The sequence below is a fragment of the Apteryx rowi genome, unplaced genomic scaffold (assembly GCF_003343035.1).
Source record: "Apteryx rowi isolate R43461 unplaced genomic scaffold, aptRow1 scaffold_24, whole genome shotgun sequence".
In the NCBI taxonomy this organism is placed as follows: domain Eukaryota; kingdom Metazoa; phylum Chordata; class Aves; order Apterygiformes; family Apterygidae; genus Apteryx; species Apteryx rowi.
Genome location: NW_020448752.1, coordinates 1,292,880 through 1,312,908, shown reverse-complemented (window position 1 = coordinate 1,312,908; position 20,029 = coordinate 1,292,880). Strand labels below are relative to the sequence as shown.

Sequence of the window (20,029 nt, the reverse complement as noted above, 5' to 3'; positions counted from 1 at the left end):
TTTCGAGCTCCAAGTTTTCCCAAGCTAGAAGCTTGCCCGCTCAAGCTGCTGCTGTGTWTCAGCTTAGTTCACCCTCCTGTTCACTGGAGTCATTATAGGAAATGAGTGTCACCGGGAGAAGATGTTTCCAGTAGGCAAGGACCCCTGCCCAAGCTGGCCGTCCTTGGGAGAGGTTCAGTCTCTGCAGTCAGAACCAGCTGAAGGCAGCATTGCAGCTGCCCAGCATCCCCCCAGACCTTTGAGACCCTTAAGGTCTCCCCCTTAAAGAACCTTCTCCCAAGCTGTGTGTGTGGCTCTCTAACTACATTTGATGGGTTTGGAAGCTTTTGTGTGTTTGAACACCAGCAGAGCTGTGCTCATTAGCTGGGACTGAGACTTCCTAGGCAGACAGGCCCAAAGAGTGGCTGCATTTGAGCAACATCTTTCCTCTTCTGTTGGAGAAAATCAAGGTACTGGAGTCAAGCTTTCTTCTCCACTTCTGTTGCAGGAGAAGGCCTGTCTGGGAAGGGAAGTGAGCAGCCAACTGAGAAGGTGAGGAGAATGCAGTCGAGTACATACTCTACAGGAGTATTGAGGTTGTCTGTCTGTTGCCAAACGCGGTGAGGCACCCTGGCTGTCTCTTCGCCCCTTTGGGCAGGAGTGTGCATGTCTCCTGTGACAGTGGTCCCTGTGCACTGCCACTGTGCTGTACCTGTGGCTTCAGTATGTCTCTCCCTGCCACCCCAGGCTGGAACTTCATTCTCATAAGCCTGCTTCCCCCTCTCTGCCCGTCTTGCTAACTCTGGTCAGGTATCCGTGGAGTTTTATCCTTTTTCAGCCTAGCTATTGTGAAAGCAAAGCCCAGAAGTTGGAACTCCASCATGATCTGGGATATTTATCTGTGGTTGTCCCAGCAAATGGTTAGTTTAAGTGTTTTCTGAATGTCTTCTAGGAGCAGAAAAGAAGTGAACGAGCCAGAAGATCAGAAACTGCCAGGCCTGAAACTGTGAACTCCTCTGAGAGCAGTGAGTAACGAGGGCTGGCCAAAAGGCTGGTCCGTTTTTCAGCCAGAAAGCAGGGCCCGGGCCCAGTGTGAGCAGGCAGTTTGTGATGCGAGTAGGATGGACGTAGGAATTCTTGAGCTTTCATGCAGACTTTCCTGTTGTGCAGGACAGGTCCCTTCACCCCTGTGGATCTTCATATCAGGGTATTTGTCTTGCTTCCTCAGGGCACTTAGAATGAAGAGAGGGTTGGTAGTATTTTTACAGTGGTTTGTAGATACCAAGCACTGAGTAACAGGGTGAGAATCTGGGGAAATTCCCCGTGAAATCCATCTTCCATTTCCTCAGCCAGGAACTTTGTTCCTTTGCCCCTATGCCTGGAGGAGACTGTCTGAAGGAGGGTGGTATTTTGGGGACTTTCCTGCTGAAGTACATGAAGTCTCTGTCCTGTGAGATGTTGAGTGTCACACTGCCATTCCCTAGTACATGTCTGTTGCTCCTTCATTGTCCACCTGTGCAGCCTGTGCTGGAGAAGTGGCTGGTGAACCAGGTTGTTCCCTTTAAGGTCTATTGGTTCTTGGAGGGATTTTTGCTATAAATGTTCACACTTTAGGCTTCTGCTCAACCTTCACTTCCTAGAGAAAAATTGTGCCTAAGTCCAGTTTGCTTAAAGACTTCCTGGCTCCAATTCCAACAGGATATCTTTTAAGTGTGCCTTTATCACCCCACCCAGGAAGGTACAAAGCTTGTAGTAGGTATCCAGAAAGGTGACCCCAGAAAGCCCTACCATGTCTCTCATGGCTGAGGTGGTGTCTCAGTCCCTAACAGGGAATTTCTGTGTATGTTCTCTCTGTTCCTTTGCAGTTCCGGTCTCTGATGAAGACTCAGATGCAATGGTGGATGATCCTAATGATGAGGATTTTGTTCCTTTTCGTACCCGACGCTCAACCCGTATGTCCTTACGCACTCAGATGGCTCAGCGAGCCGCCCGCTCCACTGTTACCAAGATGACTTGTGCCAACTGCCGGACCCCGCTGCAGAAAGGCCAGACTGCCTACCAGCGTAAAGGACTCCCTCAGCTTTTCTGCTCCAGCTCCTGTCTCACCACCTTCTCAAAAAAACCACCTGGCAAAAAGATATGCACCTTCTGTAAAAAGTGTGTGATCGTTCCCTTCCCTCAATGTTCTTGACTCTCACACTTGTGATCCCCTTCACCTGCCCCAGAGCCGTACCCACCAGTCRCCATCCCTGTCACCCTCACGCTTCCTTTGTCTGCCACATCACTCCTGTCCTACTTCCCTATGTCTTTCTTCACGCACTGCAGATCCCATCCTCCTTACTCCCGCTTCACATTATTGCCYTTCCCTGCCTGTCCCTAAGCCTAATGCACCTTGTCCCTGCCTCCTCTCAGAGCAACCTCCTGCATGCTGCGCCTTCGGACACTGCTCCTCTGGGTTGGACAGAAGCTGCTACGAGACAGCTTCTGCCACCCTCTTGCATTGCAGCCTTGCGTCCCATCCCTTCATGGCAGGACTGCTGTGTTCCTGCGCTAATACATCCCTTCCTGATCCCTAGGGAGATCTGGAACACCAAGGACTCTGTGGTTGCCCAGATCGGTTCAGGCGGCTCTTTTCATGAGTTCTGCACCTCCGTCTGCCTCTCCCTCTACGAGGCCCAGCAGCAGAGACCAGCACCTCAGTCTGTGGAGGCCTCGGACACCAGCCGCTGCAGTGTCTGCCACAAACCCGGCGAGGTAAACAAAGTCTTTGTCTTTTCYGTGTCCAGGCTGAGGTTCTTGGCTCTTCCTTGGCCCAATGCAGGGCATTTTCCAGGTACTCTCATGACCTGAGACCTCAGTTCCTGAAGTGGTTTGGGCTCTCTGCCAGGTTCTTTCTTGTCTACTGTGATCCAACCCTCATTCCCAGAAATAAGGCTTCAGCTTCCCCCCACCCTGCAGCCAGTTGCCTCCTGCCACGCTGCTCTCCTGACCGCTCTGCCAATTTTTGGCGAGGAAGGCCGGTTGAGTACACAGCAGCTTCCAGGATGGCTCTTGCCTGAATTTGTTAGCATAGCAGCCCATCCTCCCAAGGGCTGTGGAAGTGGTGCACGTGCATAGGAGGGAGGCCCGTGATGGTTTGAGGGAGTGACAGCAGTGATGTCTCTGCAGATCCAGCATGAGGTCAGCAATGGGAACGTAGTGCATCGTATCTGCAGTGATGCCTGCTTCACCAAGTTCCGGGCCACCAAGGGGCTGAAAACCAACTGCTGCGACAACTGTGGACTCTATATCTACAACAAGGGCTTGCCCCTGGAGTACCTCTTYCATGAAGGCCAGCAAAAACGCTTCTGCAACTCCACCTGTCTCAACAGTTACAAGAAGGTGTGTGRAGTCAGCTGCCTGGGGCAGGGAGGTCTCCATGGGCACACATCTCCTTTGCTCGGTTTGGCGCAGGACACTGTGCAACAGCAGACAGCCTGAACCCTCTTGGCCTTTTGTTGCTGACAAAACATCTTAAGAGATTGCTGTGGAGAAACTTTGAAACTTAAGCAAGTATACTCATTCTGCTGGGGCTGTGACCCAAGGGCCCMTCTTTGACCCAAGCACAGGTCAGACACTTGATAAGCTGGACTGTCCAGTGACGTTGGTACATGGAGTTAGCATGGGCTGGCTTCTTTTGGATGTCTACCCAGAGCTTGGCTGTATCTGTTCCTCTGTGGCCTGAGTAGGCTTCACTGAAMTGTCCTGATGGTATTGCCAGGTTCTGCGTGCCTGCCAAGTGTCCCCAAGAGTACGTGCATGCCCTTGACAATGTGAAGCTGAGGTGCCAATGAGCAAAGGCAGCTTTTCTCTACTGCCAGCTACCTGAACCTGTGGTCTATGAGCTTGGCTCTCACGTCAGGTGTCCATGTCCTCCCAGCAGGAGAGCCACCCTGCGGTGGATGCAGTGATGGGGTGGGGTATGAGGCAGGCGGGGGATAGGACCTCGCCGGGTGCGATGGGCTCTCTGACAGCTCTGTTCTGCTCTGCTTGCAGAARAACACTCGGGTCTACCCATGCATGTGGTGCAAGACGCTGTGCAAGAACTTCGACATGCTGCCCAACGTGGATCGCAGTGGCAAGATGGGCCTGTTCTGCTCCATTTGCTGCACTACCTCCCACAAAGTGAAGCAGTCAGGCTTGGTTGGTAAGAGCACCCAYGTACAGGGATTCAGTTAGCTTTCCACTCTAACTCCTCCTTTTGCTTGTGGTTGAGACTGGAAGGAAGGCATGTTGCTCACATGGGAAGGTGTCTGGGGAGGAGTCCAGGGAGATAAGTGGAAAGATATTTGGAGAGGGAGGCACCCTTGCAGCACGTAATTATTCTAATGCTGAGGGGTGGTGTCTGTTGAGAATGCAGGAAGCAATGGTAGTGCTGTACTGTGCTGGCATTGCCCTTTCCGCTACATGGAGCACTGGGGTGTCCAGGAGTGGGAATGGTCTCTGCTGACTGGTGCAAGTATTGCAGGCTGTTTTGTCCAAATTCCTGTAGAGCCAGGGTCACTTCTTTGAGCCACTCTGCTCTCCATCCATGTTTAACRTTTCTGTCCTAGCAGAACTTGGTGCTCTTAGTTTCCTGGAGTTCTTGTCCCTTCCTTTCTGGTTATAGCTTGACAGACTGAGGATGAGTGAGTAGCCTACATRCCATCCTCAGAATCCAGTCCCACGTCCTGTGCTGCTGCCCTCACCGATTCCTGTCTGTTTCATCAGGTCCCCCTAGACCCTGCAGCTTCTGCAGAAAGAGTTTATCTGAACCCTGCTATTACAACAAGACAGACCGGGTTGTCTACCAGTTCTGCAGCCCCAGCTGCTGGACCAAATTCCAGGTACTGAAACATCCTTCATGCTGGGCTGGGCCCTAGAGCCTCCTGCCTCTTTTCACACTTGGCACAGGCTGCAGGAAGGTCTCTGCTGGAGCACCTGAGTTCCAGTGCTCGTAGCTGCCAATTATTCACTCTTGGCCTTACCTCCCCTCCCCTCAGCTGGGATAAGCCTGGCTGTAGCTCTCTCCTGTCTATCAGCTTATACCCAGCGGGAGTGCTGTACAGAGCTGTGTTGCATGAGCGGTTGTGGGATACAGTGGCCTTACATGGGCACAAGCCTCGCAAAGCACAGTGGGCACCCGCTAGCATGGTGGAAAGGAGCAGAGCTGCCCTCTGAGCCAGGGATCACCAAGGAACAAAAATCTCCYAGAACATGTCTAGAAATTTAAAATCAGCAGGCCTGGATACATCACATCTAGTAGTCCTTAAAGGCTTGGCTGACGGTTTTTATCTTCTGGTGTAAAGTTTTAGCATATATGAAGTCTTCATGGTATTCAAAGGCAATTTAAAGAACAAAGCAACAAGCAGAAGGACCCAGGAAACTTAGGCCAGGACATGCATTGGGCAACTGAGAAAACCTGCAGAATCTARAGGTAGAGATTTAGTTAAGGGCAGTTGCAGTGTTTTGGGGTTTTTTTTGTTTTGGGAGGTTGTTTTTTGTTTTTATTTTCTTTTTTTAATCCTTGATGTAATCCTTTGCTGAGATCACAAATCATGTTGGTAAGGGTAGCTGAAGAGTTGTTACAGCTGTAGACCTTCTTAAGGCACTTGAATTATTGCCACGTAAAAGCAGCATTATAAAGTATGAGAAAAGCCATGCACAACCTGGATTAGGAACTGTCTTATTGACAAATYTCAGGACACACTTGTGAAAGAAACCCTTGGAGGGAGTATTTCAGGATGGCTTCTTGGGGATCAGTATTAAGCCCAAAGAGTTCAACAGCTTCATCAGCAATCTGGAAATAAAGTTGGCATAAGTGTGCTAAAAATTTTGTGGGTGAAACAAAAACTAGCGGAGTGTTAACTCATGTTGAGATCAGGACAGTCWTAAAAAGCAGTTGGATTGCTTGACCAGATTGGCTCCTCGTAACAGGCACTTAAATACAGGTCAGTGCAAGATCCTACATCAGCCTTACTCAAGTAATGTGGGGGTGTAAGGCCCATAAAGTAAGGATTTTGAAAAGGCTCTGGGATTAAAGCAGATAAGCCATTCAGCATGAGCTCCCCATCTTAAAACTATAGCAGAAAGGATTAGTTAAATTATTGGAAGTACTACCAGGAGAGCAGGGAATTAAAGTTTGGGGGCCAGGGAGCAAAAGGGCTGCTGAGAATATTGAACAGATGGGAAGGATAGTCATCTGATGTCCACATTATTTTTAATGTTGAAGAAAAATTGGAAGTGTGCTGAAAAAAGCCACAAAAATCATTTTGGGGCTTGAAAAATGCGGTATACTTGCAGAGCACCTTATCAAAGGTTATCAGAAAGAAAACCAAGAAGATGACTCTAATAAATCTATCACTGGGGACAAGACACCAAGTGCTAAATGACACTAAAACTAGCAGAGGAAGGTGAGATGAGAACAACTGCTTGAATTCTGAAGTTATGTTACCCTGAAATTAGAAACCAGGCACATGTGCTTCAAGAGCTTTTAGAGAAAGTCTAAGGAAAGATAGCAGAGTCCCCATCTCCTGGTGTTTTCAAATCCAGAGAGCTGGCAATCTGAAAGCTTGCTTACCTGACAAGGCTTGAACCCAGTACCCTTGCAAGCAAAGTGGAATTGCCCAGGCCTCTGTTAGCCAGGAGCTTGGTGCACGATCTGATGGACTGACTCTGAGCCACTGACTGTGGGAGTGAGGGCTGTGAGCGGTGGAGGAGGCAGGGTGAGCAGCAGCAGCGGTGCAGAATAGGTGCTCCTTGAGCTCYGTACACTCCCTCCATGCACTGTCTTTGTATTCTGCAGCGCACCAGCCCAGAAGGCGGGATCCACCTGAACTGCCATTACTGCCACAACCTTTTCAGCGGGAAGCCGGAGATCCTAGACTGGCAGGTGAGACCTTTTCCCCAGGGGCGTGTTGAGGCTGAGGGCAACCCTGGGGAGGACTGCAGAGCTGCTTCCTTTCCCGGTTCAAGGGTTAGAGCTCCTTCTGCACCAGCGCTTTGAACTGCTTAGCTATAGAGATGTGGCTGGAAACCATGCCCTCAGCATGCTGTCATGTTCAGCGGGAGGTCAGCAGGGCAGAGCTAGGGCAGGAGGAAACCTCTTCTGCTAAGCTGCATGCCAGGAGAGCTGGGGACTTGGAGACAGTCTCCTCAACCCCACAGTCTTGCTCCTGCTGCGCCAGCAAGCTTTGGGACCTCCTGCCAGCTTGGCTGACCTGGCGACGGTCTCTTTGGCAGGACAAAGTGTATCAGTTCTGCTGCAAGGACTGCTGTGAGGACTTCAAGCGGCTGCGTGGGGTAGTGTCTCAGTGTGAGCACTGCAAGCAGGAGAAGCTGCTGCATGAGAAGATCCGTTTCTCTGGGGTGGAGAAGAACTTCTGCAGCGAAGGTACTTGGGGAAGGCATGGGAGAGGCAGAGCGCCCCTGCCAGCCCATGCTGGGGGAGGAGAAGAGAGCATGGAGTGGAACAGAGGGGAGACTGGCCAGGCCCTGGGGCAAGAGCCTCACCATGCAGTGAAGGGAGGATTGTCGTGGGGATGGCTTGCTGTCCAGCCAGGCCCTAGGGCAAGATCTTTACCGTTCATTGTGTCCTTGGGGAGGGCTTTCTCACAGCTTTTCTCTCTCTGGGGGCTGGGGAGACAGCAGGTGGCAGCTCCGCTCCTCCTGTCATCATGCACTTCTACGCTCTTGCGTCTGGGCTGGCCTGACCTGGCCTTGCCCTGCCTGCTGGGTTCCTGCACACAGGAGGTTGGAGTCAGACTCTTCCTAGAAGCATGGAGGTGAGAGATGGCAAGTCCCCATGAGGTCCCATCTTATCCCAGCCCCAGGGGCCAGTGCTGGATTGTTCCCTACAGTGTGTTGCGTGTGCTCTGTTGTCTCCGCAGACCTGGATTCTGGTCATGTTTGGGTCAGGGAGGCCCCCAGTTCATCCTGGGAAGGTTTCACTCCTATTGTTTCTCCGCAGGGTGTGTGCTTCTTTACAAACAGGATTTCACCAAGAACCTGGGCCTGTGCTGCATCACCTGCACCTACTGTTCTCAGACCTGCCAGCGGGCGGTCACCGAGCAGCTGGAGGGCAGCACCTGGGACTTCTGTAGTGAAGACTGCAAAAGCAAATACTTGCTCTGGTACTTCAAGGTCAGTATTGGCACTGGCAGCTTGTGCTAAGTGCTGTGGTGGGCACGGCACCCAGATAAGTGGGCATTGCACTGACGAAGTTCGCACTGCTGGAGTCTGGCTGGCACTGCTGCGGAGAACCTGGCACTGCTGGAGTCCTGCCTGGCAATGACGGGACACTGCTACGGGGAAGCTCACGTAGCTGGAGTCCCCAGCTGATCCTGCCAGAGCACTGCACTGAGGAAGCTCACAGTGCTGGATCCGCGGCTAGTGCTGCTGTGAGAAGTTCGCACCGCTGGAGTCCCCGGCTGGCACTGGCAGGGCACTGCTGTGGGGAAGCTCACAGCACCTTGCCATGTGCACCTTTCACTGGAGAGTTGTGTTGCACTCGGAGGGGGTGTGGTTAGTTACTCGTTGTTTCTCTCCTGCTGATGCGGGCTTTAGGCAGCTCGGTGCCATGCCTGCAAGCGTCAGGGGAAGCTGCTGGAAACCATCCACTGGCGAGGGCAAATCAAACACTTCTGCAACCAGCAGTGTCTGCTGCGATTTTACAATCAACAGAACCAGCCCAACCTGGACACGCAGAAGGGGCCCGAGAGCCTGCTGAACAGTGAGTAGGAGGGAGGGAGGGGACCTGCATAGCTCAGTCCGAGAGACACAGGGAAGACCGAACAGCAAGGGGTGGAAGCTTCCTGCCTGGGACTGGATGAGACGCTAGGGAACAATCCTGCACTGGCCCCTGGGGGGGGAAAGGACGGAGTGGGACCTAATGGGGCTTCTCCATCTCTAACGTCTATGGTTCTATGACACACAGGGCCCAGACGGGAGGAGCCGGTGCCAGCGTGCTGCCTGTAGCTCACACTCTTAGCGAGGATACTCAGGGATTTAATGGGCGACTCCATCCTCATGTTGCCAGCGGAGAGCTCGATTTACAGGGTTAGGGGACAGCGTGGTTTGGCATGATAATCCACCTGCAGCCCCACACCACCTCCGAGCTGTGACCTTCTCAGATCTCATAAGCTAAGCAGGATTGGGCCAGGTCAGTGCTTGGATGGGAGACATTCAAGGAAAACGCAGGGTGCTGCAGGAAGTGGTGTTGGTGATGCTGTAGGTGGGCTCTCCTCAGTCAGAGCTGAACCTGTAATGATCTTGAGGGAGCACTGAGCTGCTGGAGGCACTCTGTTTTGTGATGGTAGATTGAAGTCCTACCACTTATCCAAAGATCCCTGGCAGCTTTGGGGAGTTGCCAACCCCGTGTCCCGGATAACCCGATTCTGCATCTGTGGAGTTCCAGCTGGAGAGGAGATTTTCACTGCCTGTTGCCCCATTTCCTATCATTAACTTGAGCCAGTTGTTTATGGAAGATTGCAAAGTGCTTTGGGGTCCCTCAGGATGGAAGGTGCTCATAGTGACAGTGACAAGACATCGCTTGGCCCTCGGACACTGGCTTAGTCTCATTCTGCTTGGTCTTTCATAGGCCAGGATCTTCTAGACAATCTGATCTGGTTAATAAGGTGCCCACAGCTTGTGGTGTGAATTGTTTGGTGGCTCAAGCTGTGACAGATACCGGTATTGCAGGCTCAGGGCTTTGCTGCCTCCCTGGAGTTCCACAGGGTCCAAAACCCTGGCTAGGATGGACCAAGGAGGGGAAACCAAGACAAGGACCTTCCATGAGAGATCCTGTTCCCAGTCTCCAGACCTTCTGGTTCCTCTCTTCTGACAGCAGTGGGCTAATTGCAGGATGGGGAAAGCAAAGGATGTCAGGACCGCTTAAAGAGCGAGGCAGAGCTGCTCTGCCAGAAGTAGCAGTTTCCCCCAGCCAGAGGAACCCTGGCCTACCATCCAAGAGCCATGCCGTGTAAATGCCGTGCGAGGCAACAGCCAGGCATGCTCGAGTTGTAGCACACTGGAGTGACCTGGATAAAGAACTGTTGGTTTCTGCTGGCACTGGGTGCCCAGAGGGAGAGTGCTTGACGGGGCACAGTGTCTTGCTGTCCAGTAGAGGACGAGGTGTTAAGTTTGTCTGTTCCTGTAGCTAGCCCAGTGATTCCACAGTCCTAGCCATGCTGTTGGATTTGTCCTCTTTGCTTTCAAGGCATATCAGATCTGGGGGACCTGTAACGCTGCTTTTGGGACACAGGCACAGCAAGCAAGCCACTACCTGTTGAAGGAAGCATCTATTTCACACCTTTTGGCCATTGCCTCTTGGAGCCGTGGACCACAGGACTCTCTTAAGTATCCCCTCCACCACCACGGATCACAAGAATTCCCTGAGCACCCCCTTCCACCACATTTCTGGAGACAGCTGAGAGCTTTTTTGTTTAGCGTGCGGGGCATTGCCCATCACTCTGCCAACGAGGCCTTTGCGTGAGCCCTGTGAGCCAGAGGACTTCGAGGGCAGCCGAGGAGATGCCCTGCCGCAGTGGTGAGTGCTTGGCTGAGCACAAATTTCAGGCTGCTCCAGCAGCCATGGAGTTTTGTAAAAGCAGCACTGTGAGTGTTACTGATGGTGTTGGGCCCTCTGTGTGTCCTGGCACACCTGTCCCCTGTCTGTTGTGGGATGGCTGTGGACGTCCTTGTCCTAGGACCCATAACATACTGGTCAGCTTGCAGTGAAAGGGTCCTGGGAGCCAGGGCCTGCTTACACAGAGAGGTTTTAGAAGAGCCAGCCAGCGTACTGTGCAGGGGATTTTGGGGAGCAGCTCATCAGCATGTGGCATGGAATAACTGCTGCCCAGTCCAGCCAGGGTCTCCTGTGGACCTGGCAGCAGACTTGCTAGCTCACAAGGGACTACCTGGTTTCAGCCCCATCTTGGGCAGAGCTGCTGACTACTTACTTCTTCTTTTGCTGCCAGTGGTTGCCTAAGACTTCATTCCTGTGACTGAGTGGCTGCTGCCAGCCTGGTGATCTTGAGACTGCTTTCTGGTGATAAAAGTGGCAGTTCCTTTAATGGGAACAGTGTCTGTGTAACAAGGTGATTGAGGAGCTTCTACTGCAGAACTGTGCCCAAAGACTTCTGAGAGGAACTGGCTCTGCCCAGGGCCATTCAGCTGGAGAGGAGAGGGTCAGAAGTCAATAGTTGGTGCAGATGATGCTTCAACAGCTCCCGGCTGGTTTTGGCATGAGAGCCAAGAACAAACTGCAGCTTGGATGGAGGCCTGGATATGTAGCGCATGGAGCTCTGTTGAGGAAGATCTTCTTGCCCACAGTCTTAAACCCTTGGCTTGTGGGACACTGAACTTTACTTTTGATTCCACTGCAGCAGAGACTCTGCTCGTACCCCCACAGCCTGTCTTTCCCCATTCAAGTCATTGATGGTTTTTGTCTAGGCATGCTGCCTATCCACTTTGAACTGGTCATGGGGACATCTTGGACCCATTGACAGAGTTGCAGATGTTGTAGCTGAGTGCCCAGCTGCAGGCCAGGGAGCTTTCTTGGACTGGCACTTATCTGTCCTCACCCACCTGTAGCAGTCACCAAGTGAATCCTGCTGTGCCTTTGTTTGCTCAAGGACTGTCCTGCATTTCCTCAGGACAGCGGATATCTGCGTAGTGCAGATGACTTTAGGTTGGTCCTTTGGGAGTCTGGGTCTTACCTGTGAAGAGCCTATCGCTAGGAGATGTGGAGGGACCTGCCACTTCCTTTGGGTGTTAAGGCCTGCTGCTTTCTTTGCAGGTGTCTCCTTCATGCATGGCCCATGGTTAGTCAGTGCTAGAGAAGGCAGTTCTTTCTCCCAGCCGCATGGGTAACCAGGGCTCACAGGACCCTTGGATAAAGGTGCAGCAGCCCGTCTGTGAGATGGGTGCAGGTTCTCTGCAGACCGAGCAAGCTGGAATCATCTGAGCCCGGATGATACCATTATCACAGAGACTAGGGTCTCTGCCACGCGCACCTTTTACCTGCCGGTGATCTGCCCTTTCCTTAGGGGGAATGGACTGTGTTGCCAGTGCTGTGGCAAAGCTGTGTCTGTGCTTTCTGGGGTATCTCGTAGCACTGCTGCTAGCTCTGTCACCTTCTTCCTAGGGATCTCGAAGCACTTTGCCAAGATATTTGTCGCAGGGAGATGGAGGCACGGGGAGGGGCCATGGCTCGGTACAGCAAGCCAGTAGGCAGAGCTGGGAATAGAGCCCTGGATTCCTCTCTCTACAAGGGGCTGGGATTTCTCCTGACCTGCTGTGATGGGGATGGGGTGGACAGTAGGGGAGCACAAAATGACATGGGAATGACTTGATTTTGGAGTTCTAGTGTCTTCTGAGCTGCTAGGACTAGAGATTTTGGAATGACTAACTGTTCCTGGAGTGGCCCAGGACCAGTTTCTGGAGAGCCTGTCCCTGCCCTCTGGCCTGTGGCTGCTGCCACCTCCAGTCCCAGCTGTGGGACCTGTTAGCCTAGGAGCTCTCTAACTAAGAGTCATTGCTTTCTCTTACAGGTCAGACTTCTGAGCCAAAACCACCCGCCTCTTCCCCACAGAAGGCAGAGACTAACATGGTAAGGCCTGTTCGAGGTAGGAGTTCTCAGGATAGCGCAGAGGGGTGTCCCCAAAAGAGGATGTTTGCCGTTCCCCAGGGAGATTTTGTTCTCTTGCAGCCTATGTATTTTAAGATGGTGGTGGCCTGGGCAGTGGGAGCTGAGAGGGGCTGCTATGGAGGGCAGCATGAGCATATCTCCTGCCAAGGGGGAGAATAACCATTCCCCAGGAATCAGACACGAGCACCAGAGCAGTCTGCCGCTGTGGCGTTGTCCCATCCTTGCACGGTGCTGCCCCGTGCCTGGACACGGGGTCACTGTCCCTCTGCGTTCCCCTCTGTCCCGTGGGGTGGGAGCGACTGGTGCCAGACTCCCTGCTGGCTGTTGCAGGACTGCTGCAGGGCTTGCTGGTTGCCAGGATCAGCTTGGCAGTCCTTTGGCCAGATCTGACCGTGGGAGCATGCGGGCCTGGGAGCACTGAGCAAGTCTCGGACCAGAGCCTGTGCACTGGGGACTGCCAAGCTCYGGGAAGCGCTTTGGCCTAAGGTCTGGGATTGTCTCTAGCTGCACCCGCAGTTGGGAAGAGGTGGCACTGCCTYTCCTGGACACCAACCTGTTGCTTTCTGGATTTCCTCAGTTGTCAGCGAAGACCTCCTCAGCCCAGATGTCTCCAGCTGCGCCGCCTCCCCCGCCCCCTCCAGTTCCAGCCACCCCTCGGAAGAACAAAGCTGCTATGTGTAAACCACTGATGCAGAACCGGGGCGTTTCCTGCAAGATAGAAATGAAGTCCAAAGGATGTCAGACAGGTAGGGAGACGAGACGCATCTCTGCTGGATTACAGCTGTGTTTCTGTTGGAGAGGCAGGCAGCATGTCCGTGCTCCAGACTGAGCGCGAGTTCAGCTTGAAATGCTCTACAGCACCCCTGGGTGTTTGGCACCATGCTGAGGAGCGTCCGGGCAGCGCAGTGCACGCGCTGCAGGGCTAGATGTAGGCAGCCCGTTCCCATCAGCGGCCAAAGGAGAACTGCAGAGAGCACTGCAGCGTTATCCTGCTTCCAGGCAACCTTTCTCCTCTTCTTGCATGCGGGGCAGCTCCTCTTTCTCTGGAGGTCGTCAGCTTGCCTGAGGGGCCGTCTGCCGAGCAAGTTCCACCGTGTAGCTGCTCTTGGGCATGTGTGTAGCCTGTAGCATATGCAAGGGAGCTAGACCTCTCGAAGGGGCAGGGCTTGCGCCTCTGGCTAAAGGCAAGCCTTTCCTGTAGCCGGGGTGCATTTGGCTTGCTGCTGCAGCTCTGCCTGTAAGCTACGGCAGCTGGTGGCTGGAAGGGCTGTGGCACTGGACAGCTGTACGGGCATGGCAGTGCGCAGCCGGATTGGGTGGAGGAGCTGTTGGGAGCAAGCTCACTGACATACTTTTGCTCTTGTCAGAGGCTGACTGGAAGCCCCAGGTGATTGTGTTGCCAATCCCCGTCCCGATCTTCGTGCCTGTGCCTATGCATATGTACTGCCAGAAAGTACCTGTGCCTTTCTCCATGCCTGTCCCGGTAAGCAACACGCTCCACCTGCTCCTGTTCTCTGTTACTGTCTTGACCCTGCCGTGCTGCAGCCTCTCTTTGCTTCTCTGTCCGTCCTTTTCCTCTGCCTCTGCTTTTACAGCAGCCAGCTGTGCCAAAACCCCTTGTGGGCACAGCCCATGTCTGATCTCTGCCTGGTGTGCTGCTGTCAACAGGTGCCTGTGCCAATGTTCTTGCCCACCACACTGGAGAGCACAGATAAGATAGTGGAGACCATTGAGGAGCTGAAGGTGAAGATCCCTTCCAACCCGCTGGAGGCTGACATCCTGGCCATGGCTGAGATGATTGCAGAGGCTGAGGAACTAGACAAGGCCTCCTCAGACCTGTGCGGTAGGTTCTGCCATGATTTGGTCTGGCCCAACAGTGGGGATCACGTGGGGTTTGCCCACCCCTGGAGCCAGACCATCTGTCCTTATTGCCGCTCCTCTAAAAGCCTTAGAAAGGCAGCAGCAAAGAGCAAGTGCTAGCCTGCTGTTGAGGCACCAGGGAGCAAGTGCCGCAGCAGGGAGCGGTGTCTGCCACTGCCCCTTTCAGAGGTGCCGGTGCTGTGGCACACATGCAGCACCATTAGTTTATTCACATGGCTTTTCAGGCTCTTACTTAAAATGGAGCTGCTCAGCAAGAAGACTGGGAATCTTGACCTCACACATCTTTCTGGTTGGGGGCTGCCTTCCCCAAGCCCCAATAGGCTGTAGCTGGGGAGAGGACAAAGGACCAATGTCTTACTGTCCGGGGAAAGCTGGACAGTGCAGCCATCATGGGACTGCTGTGTGGGGTTGCTCTGAGCACAGGACAGTGCCACACAGAGCCTGACTTTGTTTTCTAGCTGTCACAGGGAAAACAGCCAGAAGGATTTCTTTAAAGTTGAGTTTCTCGATCTGCTTTTGCATTGCAGACCTGGTGAGTAACCAGAGTGCAGAAGGACTCCTGGAGGACTGTGATCTATTTGGGCCAGCACGGGATGATGTGTTGGCTATGGCTGTCAAGATGGCAAACGTCCTCGATGAGCCTGGCCAGGACCTGGAGGCTGACTTCCCTAAGAGTAAGAGCTTGGTGAACTAGGCATGCAGGGCTGCTTGTGCTGCAGTGGGCTCTTCCTGCTGCCCTTGGTCCACCTTTGCCAGCAGCATTAAGAGCTGCACGCTGTGAACTCCCTCCCCAGGCCCTCCAAGTGACCAGGTTTGAGGCCAGGAACTGAGAATCTGGCAGGTGATTGCTCACAGCAGTGGGTAGGAGATCACGGCTTTTGAACAAGTCTGTATTTGCCTAGACTAACTGACCTGCTGTGGATACATTTCTGCAGAGAAAAGGGAATGGGAAGCTGACTTAAATATCACAAAGAGCAGGGCAGAGGTGCTGGCATGCTTATGGGTGATTCCAGGGGATCCAGCGAAGCCTGAGAGAGACCTGAACAGAGCAGAACATCTGGGAGATGGCGGGATTGCTGTGCATGTCCTTCAGAGGGCAGAAAATGGAAAGGAAGGGCAGGAACAAGCAGGAACACAGCAGTGCTGAGGCAGGATGCTAGCAGCGAAGGACAGAGAATTGGGATGCTTGTGCCAGGCTGTCCCCGGTGCTGGCAAACTGTCAGAAGGGGGAATTTGGGGCTCTGGTTAGTCTAAAAAAGCTTAGCAGCTCTGGCAAGTGATGCTGTTTCTTTTGTTGGGCTGTGGCTAAAAGTTCATGCCAGGCATGGGTGGAGGGTGTGAAGTGGTGGGTTGCTTGTTCTCTCCTCATCCTGCTGTAAGAAGCAGGTGAGAGAGGTCCAGGACAGAGCTGTAACCTGGCTTAGACTCCTGCCTGCCTCTTATCTCTGCCGGGGACAGAATGAGATGTCTYGACTGAGCCCTTTTGCTTGTGTTTCTTGTCAGACCCGCTAGACATCAACCCCAGCGTGGATTTCCTCTTTGACTGTGGGCTGGTGGGGCCAGAAGATGTGTCCACAGAGCAAGACCTGCCTCGTGCTGTCCGAAAGGTGAGCTCTTAGTCAGTGCTGCCTGCTCAGAGCTCTGTGGGCTTGGAGCTGGAGCTGGTATCTGGGAAGTACTCCAAGATGAAGTGTGCTAGAGGCTGTGGTGTGCTGAGGAGGTTGTGCCCTCTCCCTTCTGGGCATGCCTGGACCATGGGCCTCTCCTTGAAAGGAAATGATACTTGCCTGTTACTTTGGAGGGGCCCTGAACGCCACAGGCCACGTGAGAGCCAGGCTCTTCAGCTGTGGTCCTCGTAACTAATGGACCTTGTTGGGTCGGCTGTCAGCAGAAGGCTGCCTGGGGGCATGGACGCAAACGCACTGAGAGGGAGCTGGCTGTCAGCAGGTTCGAGGGGTGGCCAGGACTCTTGCATCTGTCCCAGGTTACATGCCCAGCCTCACAGTACACTTCTCTGCAGGGGCAGAAGCGCCTGGTGCTCACTGAGAGCTGTTCCCGGGACTCAATGAGCAGCCAGCCCAGCTGCACAGCGCTGAATTACTCGTATGGTGTGAACGCCTGGAAGTCCTGGGTGCAAGCCAAGTACGCAGGGGGAGAGACCAGCAAGGGAGAGGAGCTGCGCTTTGGTCGTAAGTGCCCTGTCTGGATGCGGTGGAGTGGCAGAAGCCTCCCCGCAGTCAGGGCTTGGTGTGTTGAGGTGCTCCTGGCCTTGCAGGCTGTTGACTGAGGCTGCCTTGCTTGCTTCCACAGCCAAGCCCATGAGGATCAAGGAAGACATCCTGGCCTGCACAGCTGCTGAGCTCAACTATGGCCTGGCCCAGTTTGTCAAGGAAATAACACGGCCCAACGGGGAACGCTATGAGCCAGACAGCATATATTACCTCTGCCTCGGCATCCAGCAGGTGAGGGAGGGCTTGCTGCTCTCGAGTCCTCTGCAGCCAAACCTGGGGGTCAGATATGGCAAGGGGAGCTAATACTCTTTATTCTGCTTTCTGGGGACCCAGAGAGGTTCGTTAGCCTCTGATCTTCGGTGCCTCACCCCAAGATAGGAACCCACCTGGTTTGGTCTCTGTTCCCAGCCCTAGCAGACAGGGTGGCAGCTATTCCCTGGCCTTGCACCTTTCATGCACACCCTTAAGGAGGGCTGGGAGATCTCCCCAAAGTCAGTCCCTTCTTCAGCACCAAGTCTGCTTTGTCAGGCTTTGAGCCTGCCCCTGCAGCGCTGACTGTGCAGGGAAGGCTCTGGGTGCACCCTGGGCTCTCTGGGGAGGGTTTGTGCCCCAGGTGCTGCCACGTCTCTCTTGACTGTGTGTTCTGTCCTTTCTAGTACCTGCTCGAGAACAATCGTATGGTGAATATATTTACAGACCTTTACTACCTGACCTTCGTGCAGGAGCTGAACAAGTCCCTGAGTGGCTGGCAACCCACAATCTTACCAAACAGTATGTGTCTGCAGATTACCTTGAGTCACCAAACACACACACACAGTTTCTGCTCCTAGCCTTGGCTCCTCCAGTCTGATTGTGCTCCCCCAGCCTCTGCTCGCTTCCTTGGCATGGAGACCGCAGTCCTGCTGTGCGTTGGGGACATAATGAACTATTTCTTACCCGCACCAGCAGCAGAGCCAGTCTGGTTTACACCTCAGCAGCTTCTCTTGCCCAGAGTCAAGGTGGCTGGGAACAGAGCACGGCTGCTTTGTGCCCTGGTGCAGCTTGAATCTTTACAACACTTCACAGCAATGTCTCAGCCTTTTGGCAAAGAGGACACCAAGCCAGGAGGCCTGACGGCCCATGCCGGCTTTGCGTTCCCAGCCCGTGGGTGGGTGAGCCCTGCGCACTGTGCGGGCAGTGTTGGCCAGGGCTGCTGTGCTGCTGTCTCCCTTGCGAGCAAATTACCTTAGAGCTCTGCAGAGGCTGTTTGGGATGCCGTGATCTGGGCTCCCTCTCCCAAGGTGTCTTGTCCGTGGTTAGTCCAGCCTCTCTTCTGCATGCTGGCTGTTCCAAGTGGACGCCTTTGCTTCAAACCTGTGTGTCTAGGCAGGAGCTGGCCATGTCTGTCCTGCCTGCTGCTCTTCCTTTATCTCCCACTGAATGTGGTGGAGCACTGACCTGGAGTTCACTCTGTGGCCGTCTGTACAGATAAGCTGTTAGCGTTGATCTGGGTTGTGGCCCGTGGTTTGGCCACGCTCTGGGATGGTTCATGGCTGGGCAGAACCAACATTAGCTCCGCAATGGCTCTGGAGAAGTAGCCTCCTAGAGCCGTTGTTCTTGGCTCCACAACACTGCCCTGTGCACACAAAGTGAGTGTTGTGAAGTACAGCTCGCTTGCGCTGCTGAGCTGAGCTTGTCTGCCCGGGGTGACGGGAGAGCTCCAGACCCACATTCCCCAGATGTATGGAGCTGGATCCCAGGCAGGCACATCATTCTCCTAGTTCCCTCCTGAAAGAGCCTGGAGCCCGCACAAGGCCACTGTGAGTGTGACCTGATTGCTCCTCTGTGTGTTGCAGACGCAGTTTTCTCACGTGTTGAGGAGGAGCACCTCTGGGAGTGCAAGCAGCTGGGTGTTTACTCGCCCTTTGTGCTCCTCAACACCCTCATGTTCTTCAACACCAAGTTCTTTGGGCTGCAGACAGCAGAGGAGCACATGCAGCTGTCTTTCACCAATGTGGTGCGCCAGTCCCGCAAGTGCAACACAGCCCGTGGCATGGCGAAGGTGGTGAGCATCCGCTACTACGCTCCTGCCAAGCAGAAGAAAGGCCGAGGTAGGGTCTGCCTGAGCACCTGTCTCTCCTTCCCCCTGCCTCCCCCGTCAGGTCCCAACCGTGATCCTGCTCTGTCCCCCTCTGCAGATGGTGGTTCTGGAAAGCGGAAGCGTGAGGAGGAGGTGCCAATCCTGGAGCAGCGGGAGAACAGGATGAACCCTCTCCGATGCCCTGTCAAGTTCTATGAATTTTATCTCTCCAAATGGTGAGGCTTTCTTCGGAGACGGGACGCATGTCCTTTGGGGGCTACCTTGCAGTTCCAGTGGGACCCTGGGGGGTGGCTGCTGCTTTCCACACATGCAGCATTAGTCCTCTGTACTGCTTGCAGCCTGTGGTTGAGGAAACAGTTCTCTGGCTCCTTCCACTCCTCGCCTCTCATGAGGCACGCAGAGGCATCGAGTGTGCATCTTGGTGCTTGGCTGCCTAAGGAGTTTGGTCCTGAGCGAGGAGCTCCAGGCCTTRTCCTGCTGGAGGCTGAGACTGACAACCGAAGCAAGTCAGAGCCCTCCTTGATAACCGGGAGGGCTTTCCAAGGCCCTGGTGGGGTGGGAGGCCCCAAGCGCCATGCTGCTCTCCCGGGATTCACCTTCCTCTCTTCTCACAGCCCCGAGAGCCTGCGGAACCGGAACGACATCTTCTACCTGCAGCCCGAGCGGTCGTGCATCGCCGAGTCGCCCCTCTGGTACTCGGTCATCCCCATGGACAGGAGCATGCTGGAGAGCATGCTGAACCGCATCCTGGCCGTGAGGGAGATCTACGAGGAGCACAGCCGCCTCGGGGGCCTCGAGGATGACATGGACTGAGCGGGGGGCGCTGCCGGGCTGGCTCCGCTCCAGCCTTGGACGCCTCGTCTCCCTGCCTCCGGCGGCAGGGCAGGGGCCGCGCAACGTGGGATGGGGACCTGGTGCTGATCCCCAGCCGGAGTCGCAGCAGCGCTGTCCCCTCGTCRTTACCGGACTCAGCCATCCCCCACCCCGCTCGCAACAGGCCTTTCCTCCGCGCGTGGCCCCCGCGCTCAGCCCTGCCTCTCGTCCCGGCTGCCCCGGGGGCCGGGCCCTGCAGCACGGTGGCGGCCGAGCCGCCGGGGCAGCCGCAGCCCCCTTTCCCCTCGCCCTGACGCTACTCCCCCGTCTCCCCGCGCCCCGGGGCAGCGACCGCACAATTCGGCAGAGCGTTATCTG

The 20,029-nt window shown here is 54.4% G+C and overlaps 1 protein-coding gene across 9 annotated transcripts in view; it reads left to right on the top strand.

Annotated features, from left to right (window-relative positions):
* ZMYM3 (zinc finger MYM-type containing 3) overlaps positions 1 to 20,023 on the top strand; it is a 28,909-nt gene extending 8,886 nt beyond the window's left edge. For 8 of the 9 annotated variants that reach the window (XM_026066191.1, XM_026066190.1, XM_026066189.1 and 5 more), the window contains 23 exons: positions 488 to 531; positions 932 to 1,004; positions 1,845 to 2,136; positions 2,556 to 2,733; positions 3,148 to 3,360; positions 4,015 to 4,165; positions 4,729 to 4,844; positions 6,803 to 6,889; positions 7,240 to 7,390; positions 7,967 to 8,139; positions 8,563 to 8,728; positions 12,549 to 12,607; positions 13,224 to 13,392; positions 14,014 to 14,129; positions 14,315 to 14,489; positions 15,055 to 15,201; positions 16,031 to 16,134; positions 16,548 to 16,716; positions 16,838 to 16,989; positions 17,415 to 17,529; positions 18,594 to 18,848; positions 18,936 to 19,053; positions 19,453 to 20,023. In XM_026066191.1, the coding sequence (XP_025921976.1) occupies positions 488 to 531; positions 932 to 1,004; positions 1,845 to 2,136; positions 2,556 to 2,733; positions 3,148 to 3,360; positions 4,015 to 4,165; positions 4,729 to 4,844; positions 6,803 to 6,889; positions 7,240 to 7,390; positions 7,967 to 8,139; positions 8,563 to 8,728; positions 12,549 to 12,607; positions 13,224 to 13,392; positions 14,014 to 14,129; positions 14,315 to 14,489; positions 15,055 to 15,201; positions 16,031 to 16,134; positions 16,548 to 16,716; positions 16,838 to 16,989; positions 17,415 to 17,529; positions 18,594 to 18,848; positions 18,936 to 19,053; positions 19,453 to 19,651 (3,422 nt within the window). In that variant the 3' untranslated portion in view covers positions 19,652 to 20,023. The remainder of the gene's footprint in view (positions 1 to 487; positions 532 to 931; positions 1,005 to 1,844; positions 2,137 to 2,555; positions 2,734 to 3,147; positions 3,361 to 4,014; positions 4,166 to 4,728; positions 4,845 to 6,802; positions 6,890 to 7,239; positions 7,391 to 7,966; positions 8,140 to 8,562; positions 8,729 to 12,548; positions 12,608 to 13,223; positions 13,393 to 14,013; positions 14,130 to 14,314; positions 14,490 to 15,054; positions 15,202 to 16,030; positions 16,135 to 16,547; positions 16,717 to 16,837; positions 16,990 to 17,414; positions 17,530 to 18,593; positions 18,849 to 18,935; positions 19,054 to 19,452) is intronic. The other variant, XM_026066195.1, reaches the window with a different exon arrangement.
* Positions 20,024 to 20,029: the final 6 nt, after the last annotated feature.